General features: G+C 41.8%; 1 protein-coding gene across 2 annotated transcripts in view; it reads left to right on the plus strand.

Moving 5' to 3' along the window:
- LOC141088646 (pulmonary surfactant-associated protein D-like) overlaps positions 1 to 26,868 on the plus strand; it is a 263,348-nt gene that overhangs the window by 191,140 nt on the left and 45,340 nt on the right. For both annotated transcript variants that reach the window (XM_073574789.1, XM_073574788.1), the window contains exons 2-3: positions 15,534 to 15,723; positions 17,105 to 17,194. In XM_073574789.1, the coding sequence (XP_073430890.1) occupies positions 15,552 to 15,723; positions 17,105 to 17,194 (262 nt within the window). In that variant the 5' untranslated portion in view covers positions 15,534 to 15,551. The remainder of the gene's footprint in view (positions 1 to 15,533; positions 15,724 to 17,104; positions 17,195 to 26,868) is intronic.

Below are 26,868 nucleotides of genomic sequence, written 5' to 3' on the forward strand. Positions count from 1 at the left end.
TGGCTAAGACGATGGTGCAGACAACAAGGATTCGGATTCCTGGACCACCGTGTGAAATACCTGTACGATGGACTCCTCGCCAGAGACGGACTACACCTCAACAAACCTGGGAAGCACACATTCGCCAGAAGACTCGCTACACTCATCAGGAGGGCGTTAAACTAGAAGAAGAGGGGATGGGAAGAAAAATGTTAGACACGAACATGAAACCAGATATTATACTGGTGAATGATATGAGGTGTGGCAAAGAAGATCCAAGACAACATACTCAGAAGGGAGGTAAGAAAATTTCTAAAACAATCAACAGGGAGGAGATTGGAACAAAGCAAAATTCTCTAACATGCATGCTCGCAAATGCCAGAAGCCTGACAAACAAGATGGAAGAACTAGAAGCAGAAATATCTACAGGTAACTATGACATAGTGGGAATAACCAAGACATGATTAGATGAAAGCTATGACTGGGCAGTTAACTTACAGGGTTACAGTCTGTTTAGAAAGGATCGTAAAAATCGGAGTGGAGGAGGGGTTTGTCTTTATGTAAAGTCTTGTGTAAAGTCCACTTTAAGGGAAGATATTAGCGAAGGGAATGAGGATGTCGAGTCCATATGGGTCGAAATACATGCAGGGAAAAATAGTAACAAAATTCTCTTTGGGGTCTGTTACAAACCCCCAAATATAACAGAAATCATGGAAAGTTTACTACTAAGGCAGATAGATGAAGCTGCAACCCATAATGAGGTCTTTGTTATGGGGGACTTTAACTACCCGGATATTAACTGGGAAACAGAGACCTGCGAAACCCATAAAGGCAACAGGTTTCTGCTAATAGCCAAGAATAATTATCTTTCACAATTGGTGCAGAATCCAACCAGAGGAGCAGCACTTTTAGACCTAATACTATCTAACAGAGCTGTCAGAATAACAAATCTGCCGGTCGTCAGGCATCTAGGAAATAGCGACCACAATATTGTACAGTTTCACTTGTCTTTCGCTAGGGGGACATGTCAGGGAGTCACAAAAACACTGAACTTTAGGAAGGCAAAGTTTGACCAGCTTAGAGATGCCCTTAATCTGGTTGACTGGGACAATGTCCTCAGAAATAAGAATACAGAAAATAAATGGTAAATGTTTAAGAACATCCTTAATAGGCACTGTAAGCGGTTTATACCTTGTGGGAATAAAAGGACAAGAAATAGGAAAAACCCAATGTGGCTAAATAAAAAAGTAATAGGTGCAATTAACAGTAAAAAGAAAGCATTTAAACTACTGAAGCAGGATGGCACCGTTGAAGCTCTAAAAAACTATAAGGAGAAAAATTCTTTATCTAAAAAAATAATTAAAGCTGTCAAAAAGGAAACAAAGAAGCACATTGCTAAGGAGAGTAAAACTAATCCCAAGCTGTTCTTCAACTATATCAATAGTAAAAGAATCGAAAGTGAAAGTGTAGGCCCATTAAAAAATTGTGAGGAAAGTATGGTTGTAGATGATGAGGAAAAAGCTAATATATTAAAGACCTTCTTCTCCACGGTAGAAAATAAAATGCTAGGTGAAATGCCGAGAGACAAAGAAAACCCTATATTAAGGGTCACCAATCTAACCCAAGAAGAGGTGCAAAACTGGCTAAATAAGATTAAAATAGATAAATCTCCTGGTCTGGATGGCATACACCCACGAGTACTAAGAGAACTTAGTAATGTAATAGACAAACCATTATTTCTTATATTTAGAGACTCTATAGCGACGGGGTCTGTTCCACAGGACTGGCGTATAGCAAATGTGGTACCAATATTCAAAAAGGGCTCTAAAAGTGAACCTGGAAATTATAGACCAGTAAGTCTAACCGCTATTGTTGGTAAAATATTTGAAGGGTTTCTGAGGGATGTTATTCTGGATTATCTCAATGAGAATAACTGTTTAATGCCATATTAGCATGGGTTTATGAGGAATCGCTCCTGTCAAACCAATCTAATCAGTTTTTATGAAGAGGTAAGCTATAGACTGGACCAAGGTGAGTCATTGGATGTGGTATATCTTGATTTTTCCAAAGCGTTTGTTACCGTGCCACACAAGAGGTTGGTACACAAAATGAGAATGCTGGGTCTGGGGGAAAATGTGTGTAAATGGGTAAGTAACTGGCTTAGTGATAGAAAGCAGAGGGTGGTTATAAATGGTATATTCTCTAACTGGGTCGCTGTGACCAGTGGGGTAATGCAGGGGTCAGTGTTGGGACCTATTCTCTTCAAGATATTTATTAACGATCTGGTAGAAGGTTTGCACAGTAAAATATCATTTGCAGATGATACAAAACTATGTAAAGCAGTCAATACAAGAGAAGATAGTATTCTGCTACAGATGGATCTGGATAAGTTGGGAACTTGGGCCGAAAGGTGGCAGATGCAGTTTAACAATGATAAATGTAAGGTTATACACATGGGAAGAAGGAATCAATATCACCATTACACACTGAACGGTAAACCACTGGGTAAATCTGACATGGAGAAGGACTTGGGGATCCTAGTTAATGATAAACTTACCTGGAGCAGCCAGTGCCAGGCAGCGACTTCCAAGGCAAACAGGATCATGGGGTGCATTAAAAGAGGTCTGGATACACATGATGAAAGCGTTATACTGCCTCTCTACAACTCTCTGGCTAGACCGCACATGGAGTACTGTGTACAGTTTTGGGCACCAGTGCTAAGGAAGGATATAATAGAACTAGAGCAGGTACAAAGGAGGGCAACAAAATTAATAAAGGGGATGGGGGAATTACAATACCCAGAGAGATTAGCAAAATTAGGATTATTTAGTCTAGAAAAAAAACGACTGAGGGGCGATCTAATAACCATGTATAAGTGTATAAGGGGACAATACAAATATCTCTCTGAGGATCTGTTTATGCCAAGGAACGTGATGGTCACAAGGGGGCATTCTTTGCGTATGGAGGAGAAAAGGTTTTTTCTCCAACATAGAAGAGGATTCTTTACTGTTAGGGCAGTGAGAATCTGGAATTCCCTGCCTGAGGAGGTGGTGATGGCAAACTCAGTCGAAGGGTTCAAGAGAGGCCTGGATGTCTTCCTGAAGCGTAACAATATTGTATCTTACAGTTATTGTTTGGTTCTTTAGAAGTACGTAGATCTGGGGATTTATTCTGACAGAATTTTATAGGCTGAACTGGATCGACTAATGTCTTTTTTCGGCCTTACTAACTACGTTACTATGTAACCATGGTATCATGCCCCTTGAGCTAATTTTTGGAGACACTATGGCTATGCCTGGACACTGGGCACTGCAACTACTATGCTAGTAGTCCTAGCTGCTTCATCATAATTGTTTGGCCCTTCAGACCTGTCTTGCTTCCTTCATCAACTATGATACAGCCCCTTGGGCTAATATTTGGAGACACTATGGCAATGCCTGGACACTGGGCACTGCAACCTCTATGCTAGTAGTCCTAGCTTCATTATAATTGTTTGGCCCTTCAGACCTGTCTTGCTTCCTTCTTCAACCATGATACAGCCCCTAGGGCTAATGTTTTGAAGACACTATATCTATGCCTACACATTGGGCAGTGGAACAACAAGGACAGTAGTCCAAGCTTTATAATTGTGAATCCCTTGTGATGATGATGATGGGTGGCTTTTTCCTGCGTTAACCACAACACAGCCCATAGGGCAGATTGCTCTCCTTACACCACTTACACACTTAGCTGTCAGAAGATTGCCTCCATCATAACTCGCTCTTACGGCACTTCTGATATATCACTGGCACTGTGTAAGTGGCGTACGAGACCCGCTCTTCTGGCAAAAAAAACACAGAACTTCAAATAGTGTTTGTACATTCTAGTGAAGCAGTGGTGTAAAACCACTCGTGCAGCCCCTGACAAGGTGCCCCCATGTTATATACATTTGTTTATAGCATACATTTTTTTTAACATTTACACATTTTTTAGCCTTTTCTTCAGCCCCCAGACCTCTTTGTAGGGTCCAGCAGACAATTACTCGCATTTTCCATTGACTTTCATTGGACTCGCTAATCATACCAAATACCCGAGTATTATGGTATACTCGGTACGAGTATAGCGAGTCCGAATACTTCAGTACTCACTCATCCCTACCAAATATCCATTTTTTTCACAAATAAGCACATGTCATAACAAAGAAATGTTACCACTATCATGAAGTACAATATGGCATGAGAAAAAATGTCAGAATCACCAGGATCCATGGAAGCGTTCCAGAGTTATTACCTCATAAGGGACAGTTTTCAGAATTGTAAAAATTGGCCCGGTCATTAACATGCAAGCCACCCTTGGGGGTAAAGGGGTTAAGGGTGTTTTTTTTTTTTAAATGGTTCACACATAGGACAGCATTATGTTTTTATACCAGTAATTGGTATTCAGACTTGTCCCCTGATTTGTCAATTTACTGCAGAGCTGCAGATGCAGACCAACAGCTTTGATTTTAGAAACTGTTTGACCTTTTTTCCTTATGTCTGTATATTTTGCAAAACCAACTAGCACAGTAACACACACTATTACTTTTTCTAAGCTAGAAGATTTAAAACTAGAATTTTAAATGTAATGAAGCATAGTGTCTATAATACTTCAGTGAGCTGCGAAAGGCATTGTGAAGGAACTATTGCTTTCAGGAAAGTGTAAAAAGAAAATCCCTTTATATATCATAGGAATGATATCATAGGCAAGATATTAAAATTAATAGGACACAATTAACCTCTTTCTGACATTTGTCGTAATAAAACATCCCTGTGCCCTAGGCCTATCTGACCAGTGACGTATGATTACTGCATGGTGATCGCTCATACACACAGGCTGTGTGTGCGTGGTCAATCGCCATCGGGTGTCAGATGATTCTGGCAACTGACACTCAGCACTAAATGCCAGGCATGATCACACATGGCTCCCAGCACTTTAACCCCCTAAATGCTGCAATCGAACGTGATTGCAGCATTCCAGGAGTCGACAGAGTAATGACAGCCCTCTGCCTTTGGATCAGAGACCCCGCTGAGTAATGACATCCGGGTCACAAGAGCTAGGAAAGTTGCTTAGTCATACGCAGTGCATGACTTTCTCTGTCAGTGCAGAGGCAGTTTCTACAACATGGGGATGCTGCTTCATCAGCCTGCAAAAATTGATAGACCCATATTCAGAAAAAGTTAAAAAGATTAAAAAAGTAAAAAATATTTTTTTATAAAAATAAAAAGATATTGTATCTATAAGTAAATATTTGTATGAAAAAAACCCCAAAACAATAAAAGGACACATATTTGGTATCGCCGCATCTTCAACGACCCGACCTATGAAACTATCCCACTGGTTAACCCCTTTAGTGAACACCATACAAAAAATAAATAGAAAACAAGGCAAAAAAATAATTTATCATCATACCGCCGAATAAAAAGTGGAATAAAACGCGATCAAAAAGACGGATGTAAATAATCATGGTATCGCTGAGAAAACCATCTTGTCCAGCAAAAATCAATCCACAATACAGCTCCATCAGCGGAACAATAAAAAAGTTATAGCTCTCAGAATAAAGCGATGCAAAAATATTTTTTTTTTCTATAAAATAGTAACTCTGCTGCCTCATTATTGTGAATGGATTCCTAGGGGGTTTCAGCTGAAACATGTAACTCAGAGATTTAGATGGAAACCCCAAAGTTAGTGCTCAAAGTAAAGCGTCGGATAAATGTGATTCCAAATGTTATAATAATAATAATAATAATAATAATAATAATCTTTATTTAAAATGTTCTCAATAAAAGCTTCCACTCAATCCAGAAAAAAAGTCCCCATTCAGGTCCATCATCTGTCAATGAAAATGTAGGGGGCTCCCACATTACTGGTGGAACTAAGACTCTGGAAAAGTGAAATTTTTCCTCACCATTCAAAAGAAATTCAGCAAATTCTGCACTCCCAAATCCAAATGTCCACTTTCCTCTGAGCCCTACAGTGTACCTAAACCACATATACAGTTGTGGCCAAAAGTATTGACACCCCTGCAATTTTGTCAGATAATACTCAGTTTCTTCCAGAAAATTATTGCAAACACAAATTCTTTGTTATTATTATCTTCATTTAATTTGTCTTAAATGAAAAAACACAAAAAGAATTGTCCTAAAGCCAAATTGGATATAATTCCACACCAAACATAAAAAAGAGGTTGGACAAAAGTATTGGCACTGTTCGAAAAATCATGTGATGCGTCTCTAATTTGTGTAATTAACAGCACCTGTAACTTACCTGTGGCACCTAACAGGTGGTGGCAATAACTAAATCACACTTGCAGCCAGTTGACATGGATTAAAGTTGACTCAACCTCTGTCCTGTGTCCTTGTGTGTACCACATTGAGCATGGAGAAAAGAAAGAAGACCAAAGAACTGTCTGAGGACTTGAGAAGCCAAATTGTGAGGAAGCATATGCAATCTCAAGGCTACCAGTCCATCTCCAAAGACCTGAATGTTCCTGTGTCTACCGTGCGCAGTGTCATCAAGAAGTTTAAAGCCCAGGGCACTGTGGCTAACCTCCCTAGATGTGGACGGAAAAGAAAAATTGACAAGAGATTTCAACGCAAAATTATGCGGATGTTGGATAAAGAACCTCGACTAACATCCAAACAAGTTCAAGCTGCCCTGCAGTCCAAGGGTACAACAGTGTCAACCCATACTATCCGTCGGTATCTGAATGAAAAGGGACTGTATGGTAGGAGACCCAGGAAGATCCCACTTCTTACCCCGAGACATAAAAAAGCCAGGCTGGAGTTTGCCAAAACCTACCTGAAAAAGCCTAAAACGTTTTGGAAGAATGTTCTTTGGTCAGATGAGACAAAAGTAGAGCTTTTTGGGCAAAGGCATCAACATAGAGTTTACAGGAGAAAAAAAGAGGCATTCAAAGAAAAAAACACGGTCCCTACAGTCAAACATGGCAGAGGTTCCCTGATGTTTTGGGGTTGCTTTGCTGCCTCTGGCACTGGACTGCTTGACCGTGTGCATGGCATTATGAAGTCTGAAGACTACCAACAAACTATGCAGCATAATGTAGGGCCCAGTGTGAGAAAGCTGACCCTCAGAGGTCATGGGTCTTCCAGCTGGACAATGACCCAAAACACACTTCAAAAAGCACTAGAAAATGGTTTGAGAGAAAGCACTGGAGACTTCTAAGGTGGCCAGCAATGAGTCCAGACCTGAATCCCATAGAACACCTGTGGAGAGATCTAAAAATGGCAGTTTGGAGAAGGCACCCTTCTAATATCAGGGACCTGGAGCAGTTTGCCAAAGACGAATGGTCTAAAATTCCAGCAGAGCATTGTAAGAAACTCATTGATGGCTACCGGAGGCGGTTGGTCGCAGTTATTTTGGCTAAAGGTTGTGCAACCAAGTATTAGGCTGAGGGTGCCAATACTTTTGTCTGGCCCATTTTTGGAGTTTTGTGTGAAATCATCAATGTTTTGCTTTTTGCTTCATTCTCTTTTTTGTGTTTTTTCATTTAAGACAAATTCAATGAAGATAATAATACCAAAGAATTTGTGATTGCAATCATTTTCAGGAAGAAAATGAGTATTATCTGACAAAATTGCAGGGGTGTCAATCCTTTTGGCCACAACTGAATCATCCACAATTGGCATTTCTGAAGCCATAAGAGCATGCATAACTTACGGATGCATGTCTCCAGAAGCGCGGGTTGGGCTTAACGTACTGGTGACTGCAACATACTGGTCACTACAATGCAGTTTGAAGTTTTCACTCAGCAACATTCATTGCTGCTTTTTTCTGGAACATAACCATGGAGTCAAAATCGTCACTACATCTGTAGATAAATTCTCTATGGGGTTTAGTTTCCAAGATAGGGTCAATTTAGGCGGGATTCTGCTCTTCTATCCATTAAGGGCTCTGTATATAGAGTCCACAAATTGTTCTAGGAAAATCTGTACTCCAAGAGTTAAATAGCGCTCTGTTCCTCCTGAGTGTCTCTGTATGGCTAAGGGTGGTTTCACATTAGGGTTTAAGGCTGCAGCGTCAGCCTGCGCACGGTCGCCGCTAAGCCCCGCCCCTGCCGCGCCTCCGCCGATAGCTCCGCCTACAGGCGCATGACACTGCGTGCGTCCTGCGTCCCCTATCTTTAGCACTGGGGAAGCAGGCTGTGCGCAGGTATGCGCTTGGCGGCCCATGCGTCCTTTTGATGGTACGCCGAGCACACCAAAATGCAACAGGTTGCGTTTGGTGCTGTTCGGCGCACCCATCAAAAGGACGCATGCACTGCCAAATGCATACCTGCGCACGGCCTGTGTCCCCAGTGCTAAAGATAGGGGACACAGGACGCATGCAGCGTCATGCACCCGTAGGCGGAGCTACCGGCGGAGGCGCGGCAGGGGGCGGGACTTAGCGGTGGCCGTGCGCAGGCCGACGCTGTGGCCTTAACCCCTTTCTGACATGAGATGTACCATCCCATCCATGGGACCCGGGCCCCTATGCCCATGGTCGGGATAGTACGCCTACCGCGATCAGCGGCGCCCACGTGGTGAGCGCCGCTGATCGCGGCCGGGTGTCAGCTGATTATCACAGCTGACACCCGGCACAATGTGTCAGGGGCAGTCACGGACAGCCCCCGACACGTTAACCCCTTGCACACCGCGATCAAACATGATCGCGGTGTACCGGGGGTTAAAGGGAAGCATCGGCAGGGAGGGGGCTCCCTCCTTGCTTCCCTGAGCCCCCCACGGCAGCGCAATGTGCAGCGCTGCTGCCGGGGGCTCCTTTCCTGCAGGCCCCCGAATCCAAGATGGCGACGGGGGCCTTCGGGGGCCTGCAGGAAGCTGGCTTCCTCAGTGCCTGCAAAGCGCAGGCATGAGGAAGCCTTCTGCAGTGCCTGTGACAGATTGCTGATCTGTCACAGTGATCTGTGATGTGACAGATCAGCGATCTGTCACAGGACAGTGATGTCCCACCTGGGACTATTTAATAAAGTAAAAAAAAAATTAAAAAAAGTGTTAAAATAAATTTAAAAAAATCGCCAAATAAATTAGAAAAAAAAAAAAAATATTCCCCCAAATAAATCCATTTTTTAGAAATAAAAAAAAAACAATAAAAGTACACATATTAGGTATCACCGCGTCCGTAACGACCCGCCCTATAAAACTGTCCCATTAGTTAACCCCTTTAGCGAACCCCTTAAAAAATAAAAATAAAAAACGAAGCAAAAAATGATTTATTATCATACCACCAAACAAAAAGTGTAATAACGCGCGATCAAAAAGACGCATATAAATATCCATGGTACCGCTGAAAACGTCATCTTGTCCCGCAAAAAACGAGCTGCCACACAGCATCATCCGCAAAAAAATAAAAAAGTTATAGCTCGCAGAATAAAGCGATGCAAAAATAATTATTTTTTATATAAAATAGTTTTCATTGCATAAAACCGACAAAACATAAAAAAGACCTAAATAAGGTATCGCTGTAAGCGTACTGACCCAAAGAATAAAACCGCTTTATCAATTTTATCGCACGCGGAACGGTGTAAACGCACCCCCCAAAAGAAATTCATGAAACGCTGGTTTTTGTTCATTCTGCGTCCCAAAAATCAGAATAAAAAGCGATCAAAAAATGTCACATGCCCGAAAATGGTACCAATAAAAACGTCAACTCGTCCCGCAAAAAATAAGACCTCACATGACTCGGTGGGTCAAAATACGGAAAAATTAGAGCTCTCAATATGTGGTGATGCAAAAACTATTTTTACAATAAAAAGCGTCTTTTAGCGTGTGACAGCCGCCAAACATAAAAACCGCCATAAATAGTAAATCAAACCCCCCGTTATCACACCCTTAGTTAGGGAAAAATAATAAAATAAAAAAAATGTATTTATTTCCATTTTTCCATTAGGTTTAAGGGTAGGGTTAGGGCTAGGGTTAGGGTTAGGGCTAGGGTTAGGGTTAGAGCTAGGGTTAGGGCTGAGATTAGGGTTAGGGGTGTGTTGGGGTTCGGGTTGGAGTTAGAATTGGGGGTTTCCGCTGTTTGGGCACATCAGGGGCTCTCCAAATGCAACATGGCGTCTGATCTCAATTCCAGCCAATTCTGAGTTGAAAAAGTCAAATGGTGCTCCTTCCCTTCCAAGCTCTGCCATGTGCCCAAACAGTGTTTTACCCCCACATGTAGGGTATCAGACTACTCAGGTCAAATTACAAAACAATTTTTGGGGTCCAATTTCTCCTGTTACCCTTAGGAAAATAAAAAATTGGGGGCGAAAATATCATTTTTGTGGAAAAAAATGATTTTTTTATTTTCACGCCCGAGCGTTATAAACTTCTGTGAAGCACTTGGGGGTTCAAAGTGCTCACCACACATCTAGATAAGTTCCATGGGGGGCCTAGTGTCGAAAATGGGGTCACTTGTGGGGAGTTTCAATAGTTTAGGTACATCAGGGGCTCTCCAAACGCACATGACACCCGCAGACCATTCCATCAAAGTCTGCATTCCAAAATGTCACTGCTTCCCTTCCGAGCCCCAACGTGTGTCCATACAGTAGTTTTCTCCCACATATGGGGTGTCAGCGTACTCATGACAAATTGGACAACAACTTTTGGGGTCCAATTTCTCCTGTTACCCTTGGGAAAATGAAAAAATTGGGGACTAATTGATCATGCTTGTGGAAAAAATACGATTTTTTTATTTTCATGCCAGGGCATTATAAACTTCTGTGAAGCCCTTGGGGGTTCAAAGTGCTCACCACACATCTAGATAAGTTCCTTAGGGGGTCTAGTTTCCAAAATGGGGTCATTTGTGGGGGATTTCCACTGTTTAGGTACATTAGGGGCTCTCCAAAGGCAACATGACACCCGCAGAACATTCCCTCAAAGTCTGCATTCCAAAACGTCACTACTTCCCTTCCGAGCCCCGACGTGTGTCCATACAGTAGTTTTCTCCACATATGGGGCGTCAGCGTACTCGGGACAAATTGGACAACAACTTTTGGGGTTCAATTTCTCCTGTTACCCTTGGGAAAATAAAAAAATTGGCGACTAATTGATCATGTTTGTGGAAAAAATACGATTTTTTTATTTTCATGCCCGGGCATTATAAACTTCTGTGAAGCCTTTCGGGGTTCAAAGTGCTCACCTCACATCTAGATAAGTTCCTTAGGGGGTCTACTTTTCAAAATGGGGTCATTTGTGGGGGGTTTCCACTGTTTAGGTACATTAGGGGCTCTCCAAAGGCAACATGACACCCGCAGACCATTCCATCAAAGTCTGCATTCCAAAACGTCACTACTTCCCTTCCGAGCCCCGTGTGCCCATACAGTAGTTTCCTCCCACATATGGGGTATCAGCATACTCAGGACAAATTGGACATCAACTTTTGGGGTCCAATTTCTCCTGGTACCCTTGGGAAAATAAAAAAATGGTGACTAAAAGATCATGTTTGTGGAAAAAATACGAATTTTTTATTTTCACGCCCGGGCGTTATAAACTTCTGTGAAGCACTGGGGGGTTCAAAGTGCTCACCACACATCTAGATAAGTTCCTTGGGGGGTCTAGTTTCCAAAATGGTGTCATTTGTGGGGGGTTTCCACTGTTTTGGTACATCAGGGGTTTTCCAATCGCGACATGGTGTCCGATCTCAATTCCAGCCAAAAACGTCAAATGGCGCTGCTTCCCTTCCGAGCTCTGCCATGAGCCCAAATAGTGGTTTATCCCCACATGTGGGGTATCAGCGTACTCAGAACAAATTGCACAATAACTTTTAGGGTCCTGTTACCCTTGGAAAAATAAGAATTGAGGGTGAAAAGATCATTTTTGTGGAAAAAATATGATTTTTTAATTGTACGGCTGTATGTTATAAACTTCTGTGAAGCCCTTGGGGGTTCAAAGTGCTCACCACACATCTAGATAAGTTCCTTAGGGGGTCTAGTTTCCAAAATGGTGTCATTTGTGGGGGGTTTCCACTGTTTAGGTACATCAGGGGTTTTCCAATCGCGACATGATGTCCGATCTCAATTCCAGCCAAAAACGTCAAATGGCGCTGCTTCCCTTCCGAGCTCTGCCATGAGCCCAAATAGTGGTTTACCCCCACATGTGGGGTATCAGCGTACTCAGGACAAATTGCACAATAACTTTTAGGGTCCTGTTACCCTTGGGAAAATAAAAATTGGGGTGAAAAGATCATTTTTGTGGAAAAAATATGATTTTTTAATTGTACCGCTGTACGTTATAAACTTCTGTAAAGCCCTTGTGGGTTCAAAGTTCTCACCACATATCTAGATAAGTTCCTTGGGGGGTCTAGTTTCCAAAATTGGGTCACTTGTAGGGGGTTTCCACTGTTTAGGTACATCAGGGACGCTCCAAACGTGACATGGCGTCCGATCTGAATTCCAGCCAATTTTGCATTGAAAAAGTCAAACGGCGCTCCTTCCATTCTGAGCTCTGCCATGCGCCGACACAGTCGTTCCCCCCCACATATCAGGTATCAGCGTACTCAAGACAAATTGCACAATAACTTTTCCAGTCCAATTTCTCCTGTTACCCTTGGTAAAATAAAAAAAATTTAACCTGAAGTATTTTTTTTGTGAAAAAAAGTTAGATGTTCATTTTTTTTTAAATATTCAAAAAAATTCCTGTGATGCACCTAAAGGGTTAATAAACTTCTTGAATGTGGTTTTGAGCACCTTAAGGGATGCAGTTTTTAGAATGGTGTCACTTTTGGGTATTTTCTATCATATAGACCCCTCAATGTGACCTCAAATGTGATGTGGTCCTAAAAATAAAATGGTGTTGTAAAAATGAGAAATCGCTGGTCAACTTTTAACCCTTATAACTTCCTAACAAAAAAAAATTTTGGTTCCAAAATTGTGCTGGTGTAAAGTAAACATGTGGGAAATGTTAGTTATCAAGTTTTTTGTGTGCTGTATCTCTGTGATTTAAGGGCATAAAAATTCAAAGTTGGAAAATTGCGAAATTTTCAAAATTTTTGCCAAATTTCCGTTTTTCTCACAAATAAACGCAAGTTATTTGAATGAAATTTTACCACTATCATGAAGTACAATATGTCACGAGAAAACAATGTCAGAATCACCGGGATCCATGGAAGCGTTCCAGAGTTATGACCTCATAAATGTACAGTGGTCAGAATTGTAAAAATTGGCCCGGTCATGAACGTGCAAACCACCCTTGGGGGTGAAGGGGTTAAATGCTAATGTGAAACCAACCTTAGTAGTACTGTCCCGCCACATATGGTGCATCGCCACATTCAGGAGAAATTGTGGGACAAATTTTTATGCCAGTTTGACTCACTTCTTGTGTGAAAATGTAAAATCTGAGGCTAATACAAAATTTTGGTGGTAAAAATGTAGATCATTTTTCTTCACTGCCAATGGTATAAATTTATGTGACACACCTGTGGTGTCAATATGATCACTGCACCCCTAGATGAATTCATTGAAAGGTGTAGTTTGTAAAATGGGGTCACTTATGGGGGGGTTCTGCTGTTATGGCACATCATCGGCTCTCCTAGTGGGACATGGCACCTGCAAACCATAACAGTAAAATCAGGCGCTCCTTGCCTTCTGAGCTTTACACTGTGCATGAAAAATATTTCCCAATTACATGTAAGATATTTATGCACTCAGTGCACTCAGGAATAAATTGACATCAGTTTGTTGTAAAAAAAAATTCCTATTAGCACTTAGAAAAATTAAAAATTTGGGGCTAAACAACAATTTAGTGGTACAAATGTAAATTATTCTTTCTTCACCGCTCAGTGGTATAAAATTCTGTGAGGCGCATGTGGTGTTAATATGATCACTACACCACTTGATGAATTCATTGGGGAGTGTAGTTTGTAAAATGAGTTCACATATAGGGGTTTCTGTTGTTTTGACACCTCAGGGGCTCTGCCACTGTGCCATGGTACTCTCAAAGAATTCCAGCAAAATCTGAACTCCTATATGGTGCCTCTTCCCTTCTGAGTTTAGCAGTGTAACTCAAAAGTAGTAATTCCCAACATATGAGATATTGGTGTACTCAGCATACATTGCACAAAAAATTGTATGGTGCAATTTCTCCTGTTACATTTTTGTGGGGAAAATGTGATTTTATTATTTTCATGGCTCTACATTATAAACTTCTGTGAAGCTCCTGGATGTTCAAGGTGCTCACCAGACCTCTAAATACATTTCGAAATGGGGTCACTTGAGGGTGGGGGGTTCCACTGTTTAGGCACATCAATGGCTCTCCAAATGCGACATGGCATCCGTTAATTATTCCAGGAAATTTTTGCATTCATAAAATCAAATGACGCTCCTTCCCTTCCAAGTCTTGCCATGTACCCAAACAGTAGTTTTCTCCCTCATATTGGGTATCATCATACTCAGGAGAAATTACACAACAAATGCTGCAATTTCTCCTGTTATCCTTATGAAAATGCAATATTTTCGGTTAAAAACATTTGTGGGGAAAATTTGATTTTTTGTATTTTTACGGCTCAACGTTATAAGCTTCTGTGATGTACCTGAGGGTTCACTGTGTTCACCACATATCTACATCAGTTCCCTGAGGCGTCTACTTTTCAAAATTGTGTCACTGGTGGGGGATTTTCACTGTTTAGGCACATCAGAGGCTCTCCAAACGCGACATGGTTTCTGCCAATTGTTCCAGGAAATTTTATATTCAAAAAGTCAAATGGCTCTCTTTTACTTCTGATCTCTGCCGTGTGCCCAAACAGTGGTTTTCTCACTCATATGGGGTATCGACGTGCTCAGGAGAAATTACAAAATGAATTTTGGGGTCCATTTTTTTCTGTTACCATTGTCAAACTAAAACAAAAAAATTGGATCTGAAGTAATTTTTTTTGTGAAAAAAAGCTAAATGTTCATTTTTTTTCCACATTCCAAAAAATCCTGTGAAGCACCTGAAGGGTTAATAAACTTCTTGAATGTGTTTTGAGCACCTACAGGGGTATCTTCTATCATATACTGTAGATTCATAAAAGGGACTTCAAATGTGAGGTGGTCCCTAAAAAAGATGGCTTTGTAAATTTTGTTGTAAAAATGAGAAATTGCTGGTTAACTTTTAACCCTTATAACTTTCTAATAAAAATAAAATTTGTTCCAAAATTGTGCGGATGTAAAGTAGATATGTGGGTAATGTTACTTATTAACTATTTTGTGTGACATATCTCTGTGATTTAAGGGCACGAAAATTCAAAGTTGGAAAATTAAAAGTTTTAAAAATTTTCACCAAACTTCAATTTTTTTCACACATAAACGAGTCATATCAAAGAAATTTTATCACAATCATAAAGTACAATATGTTATGAGAAAAAACTTGTCCTAAAGTTATAACCACATAAAATAACAGTGGTCTGGTCATTAACGTGCAAACCACCTTCGGAGATAACGGGGTTAAAAGGGGTTCAAATGTTCAGACATTTCTTTGAAAATGGTAATATAAATTAAGTTTAGACACTTTCTATGTGCATAATCTATGTAAGCATTGTTTCTAATAAACTATATTCCTCTACAGATACCCAGAGTTTGGAAAATGCAGGTTATTTTGGCTCTTTGCTTTCTTCTGTTCTGTGTGTCATCTGCTACACAAGTTTGTCAAGATACACAGAGTTCCTGTTCCATAATTACATGTGGAGCTCCGGGGAAGGATGGTCAACCAGGAGTAGACGGGAAGAATGGGTCTAAAGGGGAGAAAGGCGACACAGGTGAATTTATATTATTAGCATTTCTAAATAGTTATTCAGCAATACAATAGATTTATAGAATGTTACCATCATCATGAGCTATTTACCATATCAAATCTAATGTGAATTTTGATTCTACCAAACTACATAGATTCATTATCACTCTTATTATAGTATAAATAATTTTTAAACTGTTGATTTTTATTGAAAAGTTTGAAGACAAAGTAATAATGCTTCACTATCACAAAAGTGCAAACTTTTTGAATACAGAAAAAGAAAACGTGACAAACGGCAGACATAAGGAAAATCAAACAGGTGACCAAATGCAAGTAAGATGATGGGAAAATATCATATCAAGTAACGGTAAAGGTTTGAGTATTGGAAGTATGAGCAAACAATCCAAAAGTGGGTCATTAAGGTACTTCAAGAATTGAAAGGTGAATGGTAAATGGGGTCTTAGCATGATCCAAAACCAACTTCTCTGCGGTCATGCTAAAGGGTATCTCTGGTAATTAGGAATGAGGTCCTAACAAGGTTGTCGACTGTGTCATGGGAAGAAAAATATAATGGGGTACAACTAGGGAAGTGAAAGCAAAAGAGGAGGGGAGATCAGATGGAGTTAAAACCTAATGTCATGCTGCTGCTATGTAGATTGATGCAAGCTCCACTGCATGGCAATAGAGTGGAGGGAGGACTGCACACAGCAAGTGCGGACCTGCACTGCAGCAGCGAGGCTGCCACCAGGTGGCAGCAGATAAGTCAAACAAGCCGAGTCGATATTAGTCTGAAGCACAGTACCAAAGGAATAAACAAACACAAAGTCAGAAGCAAGCCAAATAGGTCAGTACCAGTCAGGAGCAGATATGCCAAAGACAAGAGATAAACAGCAGGTCAGGGTCCAAACCCAGTCAATACCAGGGAGTTCTAAACATGAAAGGGAAACACTGAGTCGGGACAGGGAGTGGGGGACAAAGTCAGATGCTCACGCCGAATGCAGAAAATATAACTGTCATAGCCTTCAGAACGCAGCAGGAAAAAAATGGCAAACCTTAATCCAAAATGAGGCCAGGCAAAGTTAACCCTTGACATGATCAGCCCAGGAAAAGGGCAGACAGGACTCAAAACCCGGACTGGATCATGACACCTACACAATGGTTGGGAAAAGTTAAGAAGAATCAGAGCCTATAGGATTCTGCACATGTAGCAGCGGTATGGTGAACTTTGTATGTCTAATGTATTGAGCCCAGGGTGAACAGATTTTTTCAAATTATTTATCTTGTCAGTGAGTATTGTTGTGAGTTTCTCATTAATCATGCATATGGAAGTGCTTCTGGAAATGAAAAAACAGGTCACCTGGTTCATGCGAATTTTAATTCTAAGCCTAATAATACGTTTCCTTTAGGACCACCTGGATTACAAGGTGCAATTGGGCCAGAAGGAAGACAAGGACAACAGGGGCCTCCAGGTGAAAAAGGTGAAAGTGGAGCTGCAGGTACATGGTTATTGTAGAGCACACTATGAAGCAGTTCTGGCTTTCAGGACTGTAAGAGTTTCTCATTTATGTTATTAGTTTTGTTGATTTATATGTACACATTTTTTCAGGATGAGTTGTACTTTAACAGGTATATGTATGTTAATGTTTTATTTATGTCAGTCGTATTGACAGACTGGGGCAGATAGTAAATTGCTCTGGTGGAACCTATCTATGCAAAAACAATGCATGTTCAATCTTAGCGTATACTGCAGGGATGGACAACTCCAATCCTCAAGGTCCACCAACAGTGCATCTTTTAAGGATTTCATTAGCACTGCACAAGGTGTTCAAAACATTACCTGTGCAGGTGATTGACCCCTTCACGCCAGAGCCCATTTTTGCTTTGCGTTTCTGTTTTTTGCTCCCTATCTTCCGAGAGTCCGAGAGCCATATTTTCTTTTTATTTTTCCATAAATATGGCCAAGTGAGGGCTAGGTTATTGCGGGACGAGATACGATTTTTATTTGGTTTTACCATATAATGAACAGGAAAATGGAAAAAAAAATTCAAGTGCGGTGAAATTGCAAAAAAGTACAATTCCTCAATTGTTTTTTTTTTTTTACAATGTTAGCCAAATGCTAAAATTTATCTGCCATTATGAATTTTCAGGTCATTGTGAGTTTGTAGATACCAAACATGTATAGGTTCTTTTTTATTTAAGTGGTGAAAAAAAATCTAAGCATTGCTAAAAAAAAATGGAATCATCCTCCAAGACCCATAGCATCTCCATTTTTCGTGATCTGGGTGAGGGCTTATATTTTGCGTGCTGAGCTGATGTTTTTAATGATACAATTTTGGTGTTGATATGATCTTTTGATCAACCTTTATTGCATTTTAATGCAATGTTGCAGCAACCAAAAAAGTAATTCTGGCATCTTGACTTTTTTTCTTTTACGCCGTTTACCGATTGGATTAATTCTTTTTATATATTGATAGGTCGGACAATTCTGAATACAGCAATACCAAATATGTGTCTTTTTTATTTATTTTTAATTGTTTTATTTTGAATGGGAATAATGGGGGGTAATTTAAACTTTTATATTTTTTAAATTTTTTAAATATTTTTAAAATCGTTTTTTGTCTTTACTTTTCACTTGTCTCAATAGTCTGCAAGGGAGACTAGAAGCTGCGATCATCCAATCACTTGTTCTTCAGCCCCGCTCTGTATAGCAGAAATGCCCACTTGATATGAGCATCGACCACTCAGTGGTGCTCATAGCAATTTGGCAATGACAACCATAGGGGTCTGCTGCGGACTTTGAGTTGTCCTGCCAACCCATCGGCGACCCGTGGTCATGTGAATCGGGTAACATTAGGCACAATTACTGTCGTGCTTAGGGCTCGATCGTGTTAAATGCCGCTGTTTTAAATGCATTGTGTTAAATGTAGCTGTTTAAATCAGATGTCGTGTCAGGAAAGATCTGGGCTCTGCGCCGGAGCCCACATCAAAGGGGGAGACCCGATATGGCCGTACATATACTGTTCATGTCGTGAAGGGGTTACATTATCAGCTGTGCAATACTAAGTAAATCCTGAAAACATGCACTGTTGTGGCCCTTGAGAACTGGAGTTGTGCACTCCGGGTAAAGTGGCAGATTATCATGAAATTCAATTTATAGTAACGATTGTTTCCCTATAATCATTAAACAGGGTGCCAATCACCCAAAAAATGAGCAAAACGAATGTTTATTGAATTAAATAATTTTTAAGCTTGCTTTAATTTCATAATTTTTGGCAGCACGCTACCTCTCCAGGAACACACTGAACATTGAAAGCAAACCTTGTTGCCACAGTTCACATTGATGTGCCATCCTGAATGAGCTGCACTACCTGAGCCACTTGTGTGGGTTGTAGAGTCTGTCTCATGCTACCATGAGTTTGAAAGCACAACCAACATTCAAAAGTGACCAAAACATCAGCCAGAAAGCATTGGTACTGAGATGTGGTCTGTGGTCCCCACCAACAGGAACACTACTTTATTGAGTGTGTCTTGATAATTGTCATTAATTTTCATCTGTTGTCCATTCCATTTGCACAACAGCATGTGAAATTGATTGTCAATCAGTGTTGCTTCCTAAGTGGACAGTTTGATTTCACAGAAGTTTGATTTACTTGGAGTTATATTCTGTTGTTTAAGTGCTCCCTTTATTTTTTTCAGCAGTGTATATAGGTATTTGCCTAAAATACAATGGAAATGTGTCACCTTTAACAGTAGGCCTTTTAGATATCAATTAATCTGTAACTTGCTTAACACAAAAACAGTAATTTTTACCAGTGGTATACAATCTATTGCATGCAACTATATATATATGTATAATTTGTAAAACAAGTGAGCTCCTTTTAATGAATCAGGCATCTCTGACTTCAGCATGCCCCCTATGAGCCTGAAGAAAGGGTTGAACCCCATAATATAACAGTTTTGATATTCGTAGTAAACAATTATTCACTATTATACAGTATTGTTGCCATTTAAATTTTTTTTATGGATTCACAATCCATATTTCTTGCTGCATTTTATCCATTTTTTAGTCTCATCATTCATCTGAATGACTACCCTTAATACAAGTCAGTTATTAGAATTGATAGTCTGGTTTTACTGAAGCAAGATCTAAGTCTTCAAGCTGATTTCTAAACTGTTTGCATTGTGAAAAAAAAGTTGACACTAGTAAAATTAACAGTAGCTGGATGTGGGCAACTAGGACATTTTCCCTGGATGCTTGTGTGTTGGATTTGTTACACCACTCCGCCGCAGTCAGCCTCCGCTCCCACGCCACAGCCTCTCTCCACCCGACGGCCGCGGCGGTCACCTGAGACGGGCTCGCGACTGATGCCTTCCCTGCATGCTATGCGCATTCGCCATAGGCCGCGGCCGCGCCTCCTTCCTGCTTCTTATGCTCCGGCTGTGCCCTGACCCGGAAGCACCTTTGGACCAATGGCTGACCAGACGGGGCCATATCAGGCCGCTTCCCCCTGAGGGAGGCGCCTGATCGTTGTGTTTCCTAGCACTCTGGCCTCGCTTCTTCGTGTTCTCTCTGCTCCTGCAGTTCCGTTCTCGGCTGCTCCCCGCAGCAGCCTCTCAGTTTCGCTATCTGTGTTCCTTGTTCTCGTCTCCAGTGTTCCTGTCGTCCTACTCCAGTCCTGCCTCCAGTACTCCTGCCGTCCTGCTCCAGTCCAGCTTCCAGTGTTCCTGCTGTCCTACTCCAGTCCTGCCTTCAGTGTCCTTGCCGTCCTACTCCGGTCCATCCTGAGCTGCCCCTCTTGGTACCGGCTACCGTGGTACTCGAAAACCTGGACCTGCTCCTAACGGTCCCTGTATAGGGGTCAGTTCCACCTGGCAGCTCGCCCAGGGCCCCTCATTGTTTTTGGCAGACATCCTGATGTTCCTCTTCCGATAACTCCTGCCTCCGAGGTACCTGCTGCCAACGCTTTGTCCTCTGAATTTTCTAAGATTTGGGCTGAAACCAACACATCACTCAAGAGATCCGCTGATCAGATGAAGAACTATGCGGACAAAAAGAGGTTGGATCATCCTCCGTATCGTGTTGGGGACAAGGTTTGGCTTTCCTCCAAATTTGTCTGATTAAAACTGCCCTCCTACAAATTGGGTCCACGCTACATTGGTCCGTTTGAAATTCTGGGATGTATTAACGAAGTCTCCTACAAATTGAGGTTGCCTGCTTCGCTCCGGATCCCGAACACCTTTCACGTCTCTCGCCTGAAGCCTCTGGTGCTGAATGGCTTCCATTCCTCGCTTGATCCTGGTCCTCAGCCGGTGGGTGCCGATGATGTTTTTGAAGTGCAGGACATTCTCGCTGTGAAGAGTGTTAGAGGTAGGACTTTCTTGTTGATTGGAAGGGCTTTGGTCCTGAGGAGAGATCCTGGGAGCCTCGGGAGAATATCAATGCTCCCTGTTATGAATGGGTCACCGAGGAGGAAAAAACCTAAACATGCTAAGCCCAGAAAAAACAGAGAGGTTGGTAACTATGCAGATTGCAGATCCCTGATCCTATCACACAACTAGCAGAAGCAGTGGAGCATGCCTACGATGAACCTAGATGCCTTGTCACGGCCGGAGAACCAAATAAGCCTAAAGCAAGAAAAGGGAAAACTAACTGCCCCAGAGCAGACCCCAAAGGAATAGACAGCCCCCACACATGTATTGACGGTGAAACAAGATGAAAACACAAACACAGGTAGGAAAATAGGCTGAGCAAACGATGGGGGTCCAAACTAACTAGCGAGGAAAGGAAAGACACTGTCTGCAATTTGCCCAAAACCCTACAAAATAATGTCCAACACTTCTGATAACAAAATTAACCCTGAAGTCACTAGACTTCTCCCACTATATCAGCACTCTGAAATATTCTGAGACAGAGCAAAAAGAGGCCAATCTAATAAGGGCCAAAAAGCAAATTGGCAAATATAGATAAATAAGAGTGGAAATTCAGCACAGCCCAAGCCGGGGCTGGCTGACCACACAAAAAACTGAATAGAACAACAAAATCAAGTGAGAACATTAGCAGAGAAACTTAGCTTTAGATGACTGGAACAGAGCTGAGAACCAAGACCTGACAAACAGAAGGAATCACCAGCACCAGAGTAGGGCGTCAGCTGTCTTAAATCCAATCTGACATTCCTGAGGTCCAGTCGTCATCCTCATTCTCAGGTGGCAGATTTCTACTGATTAAATCAGCCTCACTACCTCCTGTTACCACCAGAGGGAGCCTGGAAGGAGAACTCACTACTGGACCAGAAAATGAACTCACAACAGTACCCTCCTCATCCACGCCACCAGGCCGATCAGGATGGGCCCGGTGAAAAGCACGAACCAATCTATTGGCATGAATATCAGAGGCAGAGACCCAAGAATTATCCTCCTGGCCATAACCCTTCCATTTGACTAAATACTGGAGTCTCCGTCTAACCAAACGAGAATCCAATATTTTCTTTACCTCATTTTCCACATTGCCTTCAACCAACACAGGGTCAGGAGGTGCTGCCATAGGAACCACTGGCTCAACAAACCTCTTCAACAGAGACTTGTGAAATACGTTATGGATCTTGAACGTAACTGGAAGAGCCAATCGAAAAGAAACAGGATTAAGAATCTCCAAAATCTTATACGGTCCAAAAAATCTTGGCTTAAATTTTGGAGATGCAACCTACATAGGAATATTCTTAGACGACAACCAAACCATATCACCCACTTTAAACCAGGGACCAATGGTCCTATCCCAGTTGGAAAATCGCTGGGCCTTTTCCTGAGAGAGTGACAACTTATCCACCACTTGGTCCCTTATCTGCTGCATTCTCTCAACCACAGTGTCCACACCTGGGCAGGACGAAGATTCCACTTGCCCTGAAGAGAATCGAGGATGAAACCCAAAATTACAGAAAAAGGGTGACATCAAAGTGGCAGAACTAGCTCTATTGTTCACTGCGAATTCGGCCAAGGGCAAAAATGAGACCCAATCATCCTGATCAGCAGATATAAAACATCTTAAATAAGACTCCAAGGTCTGGTTTGTTCTCTCAGTCTGTCCATTGGTCTGGGGATGAAACGCGGAGGAGAAGGATAACTGAATTCCCAGAACGGAACAAAAGGCTTTCCAGAATCTGGAAACAAACTGGACTCCTCTGTCCGACACAATGTTCTCAGGAATCCCATGTAACCGAACCACCTGTTGTAAAAACAAGGGCACCAACTCAGCTGAAGATGGCAACTTTGGGAGATGGACCATCTTCGAAAATCTATCACAAATCACCCAGATAACAGTCATTCTCTGAGAGACAGGAAGATCAGAAATAAAATCCATTGAGATATGGGTCAATGGCCTCTTGGGCATCAGCAACCCACTAGAATGAGAACAGGGTATAGACCGAGAACAAGTCCCACAGGACTGTACAAAATTTCTGACATCACGAGATAAGGCAGGCCACCAAAAGGACCGACTCACCAAATCTCTGGTACCAAAAATACCTGGATGACCAGCCAAAGCGGAGCAATGAATTTCTGACATCACTCTTTCTCCACTGGGCAGGAACATTCAATTTTCCCATAGGGCAACGCTCAGGTTTATCCTCCTGAAATTCCTCTAGGGCACGTCTCAAATCGGGCGAAATGGCAGAAAGAACTACCCCCTCACCTAGGATGGTAGTAGGCTCGGTCACATTAAGAGAATCAGCAAAGAAACTCCTAGAAAGGGCGTCTGCCTTAACATTCTTAGTGCCTGGAAGAAAAGAGACCACCCAATTTAAATGTGTGTAAAACAAGGCCCATCTAGCCTGTCTAGGATTCAAGTGTTTGGCCGACTCCAGATAAGTCAAATTCTTGTGATCGGTGAGGACCACAACTTGATATCTAGCTCCCTCCAACCAATGTCTCCACTCCTCAAATGCCCTTTCATGGCCAACAATTCCCGATTCCCAACGTCATAGTTGCGTTCAGATGGGGAGAACTTTCGAGAAAAGAAAGCACAGGGATTCATCTTAGAAGTCACAGGGTCTTTTTGGGACAAAACAGCTCCTGCACCAATCTCAGAAGCATCTACCTCCACCTGAAATGGAAGTGAGACATCAGGTTGCCGCAAAACCGGAGCTGAAGTAAATCTCCGCTTAAGCTCCTGAAATGCTGAGACAGCCCCAGGAGACCAATTCAGCACATCAGCGCCCTTCTTGGTCAGATCAGTCAGTGGTTTGATAATACCAGAAAAATTACCTATAAATTTACGATAGAAATTAGCAAAACCCAAAAACTTCTGGAGGGCCTTCAAAGAAGTAGGCTGAAGCCAATCATAAATGGCCTGTACCTTGGCCAGGTCCATTTCAATAGTCGATGGAGACAAGATAAATCCCAAAAATGAAATCCTCTGTACACCAAAGAGGCATTCAAACAGGGAATTCTCCCTCAAAATCCGAATCACAGTCCGGACGTGTTCCACATGAGAATCCCAATCACTAGAAAAGATCAAAATATCATCCAGATAGATGATCAAAAACTTATCCACCAAGTCACGGAAAATATCATTCATAAAGGACTGGAAGACAGAAGGGGCATTAGTGAGCCCAAAAGGCATCACCAGGTACTCAAAATGTCCCTCCGGAGTATTAAACGCCGTCTTCCATTCATCCCCGTGCTTGATGCGAATAAGATTATACGCCCCCCTGAGGTCAAGCTTAGTAAACCAGCAGGCACTCTTAACTCTGGAGAACAAATCAGACATCAGAGGTAACGGGTACTGATATTTAACCATCATCTTGTTAAGGGAACGATAATCAATACACGGTCTTAATGAACCATCTTTCTTGGCTACAAAAAAACCCAGCACCTAAAGGTGACGAGGATGGTCCAATATGACTCTTCTCCAATGACTCCTTAATATAGGATCGCATAGCATCATGTTCGGGTACTGAAAAGTTGAAAAGCCAACCCTTGGGAAATTTACACCCAGGCATCAACTCAATTGCACAGTCATAACTCCTATGAGGAGGCAAAGATGCAGACTTACTCTCACTAAATACATCAGAAAAATCGGCCAGATAATCAGGAATATCATGAGACTGAGGAGAGGTGGAGAAAACAGGAGCGTCCCTAAGAACACACTGACAACCCCAACTAACCACAGACCCAGATTTCCAATCCAAAACTGGATTATGAGTTTGCAACCAGGGAAAACCCAGAACAATAGTATCATGCAAATTATGCAGCACCAAAAATTTACAATTTTCCTGGTGGTCTGGAGTAACTCGAATTATCACCTGGGTCCAAATCTGCAGTTTATTCTCCGCCAAAGGAGTAGCATCAATACCCCTCAAAGGAATAGGCGTCCGCAGAGGCGTCATGAAAAAACCACAACGTTTAGCAAAGTCCAAATCCATCAGATTCAACGCTGCTCCTGAATCCACAAAAGCCTTAGTGGAAAACGTGGATAAGGAGCAGATCAGAGTAATTGCCAAAAGGAACTTAGGTTATACACTGCCCACAGCAAATGTGTGTGCAAAACATTTCTCTCGTTTAGGGCAGACAGAAATAGTATGAGAGGCATCTCCACAGAAAAAACACAGCTTATTACGCCTGCTAAACTCCTGACGTTGCGCCCTAGACAAAACCCCATCACATTGCATAGTTTCAGACGTTTGTTCAAAAGGTGGCAGCGCCTCCCGTGTAGTTTTACGTTCACGTAGACGCCGATCAACTTGAATGGCTAATGACATGGAATCATCCAGACCAGAGGGAACAGGAAATCCCACCAAAACATCTTTTACGGTCTCTGATAAACCCTTCCGAAAGAGAGCTGCCAAAGCACTATCATTCCATGTAGTAAGGACCGCCCACTTTTGGAATTTTTGACAGTATAACTCTGCAGAATCCTGACCCTGGTTGTTCTCTCAGCTTGATCAACGGCATTAGGTTCATCATACAACAAACCCAAGGCTTGAAAAAATGCATCCACATTAGTCAGAATAGGATTTCCAGGTGTCAGAGAAAAAGCCCAATCCTGGGGATCGCCACGCAGCAAGGAGATGACAATTTTAGCCTGCTGCACAGAGCTCCCCGATGAGTTAGGCTTCAAGGCAAGAAATAATTTACAATTATTCTTAAAATTAAGAAATTTAGACTGATCCCCAGAAAACACATCAGGAGCAGGGATCTTAGGTTCAGCAGCATGTGACTGAATGAGGTAGGTGGAAATTCCCTGCACTTCAGCAACAAGTTGCTCCACACGATCAGACAATTGCTTATTCTCCATTAGGGAAAAAAGAAAAAAAATCCTCCTACGGCTCCAGAGAAAAAGAGGAAAAATATATAAAAAAAAATTCTGACACTTTTTTTTTTAAACAACTTCTTCCTGCTTTTGAGTATCCTAGAATCTGTGGTATGGCTGGTGATTCTGTTATGAATGGGTCACCGAGGAGGAAAAAACCTAAACATGATAAGCCCAGAAAAAACAGAGAGGTTGGTAACTATGCAGATTGCAGATCCCTGATCCTATCACACAACTAGCAGAAGCCGTGGAGCATGCCTACGATGAACCTAGATGCCTTGTCACAGCCGGAGAACCAAATAAGCCTAAAGCAAGAAAAGGGAAAACTAACTGCCCCAGAGCAGACCCCAAAGGAATAGACAGCCCCCACACATGTATTGACGGTGAAACAAGATGAAAACACAAACACAGGTAGGAAAATAGGCTGAGCAAACGATGGGGCCCAAACTAACTAGAAAGGAAAGGAAAGGAAAGACACTGTCTGCAATCTGCCCAAAACCCTACAAAATAATGTCCAACACTTCTGATAACAAAATTAACCCTGTCACTAGACTTCACTAGAAGTCACTAGACTTCTCCCACTATATCAGCACTCTGAAATATTCTGAGACAGAGCAAAAAGAGGCCAATCTAATAAGGGCCAAAAAGCAAATTGGCAAATATAGATAAATAAGAGTGGAAATTCAGCACAGCCCAAGCCGGGGCTGGCTGACCACACAAAAAACTGAATAGAACAACAAAATCAAGTGAGAACATTAGCAGAGAAACTTAGCTTTAGATGACTGGAACAGAGCTGAGAACCAAGACTTGACAAGCAGAAAGAATCACCAGCACCAGAGTAGGGCATCGGCTGTCTTAAATCCAATC

This window comes from Dendrobates tinctorius, unplaced genomic scaffold (genome assembly GCF_039654945.1).
Source record: "Dendrobates tinctorius isolate UK_male_01 unplaced genomic scaffold, ASM3965494v1 ptg000040l, whole genome shotgun sequence".
In the NCBI taxonomy this organism is placed as follows: Eukaryota; Metazoa; Chordata; class Amphibia; order Anura; family Dendrobatidae; genus Dendrobates; species Dendrobates tinctorius.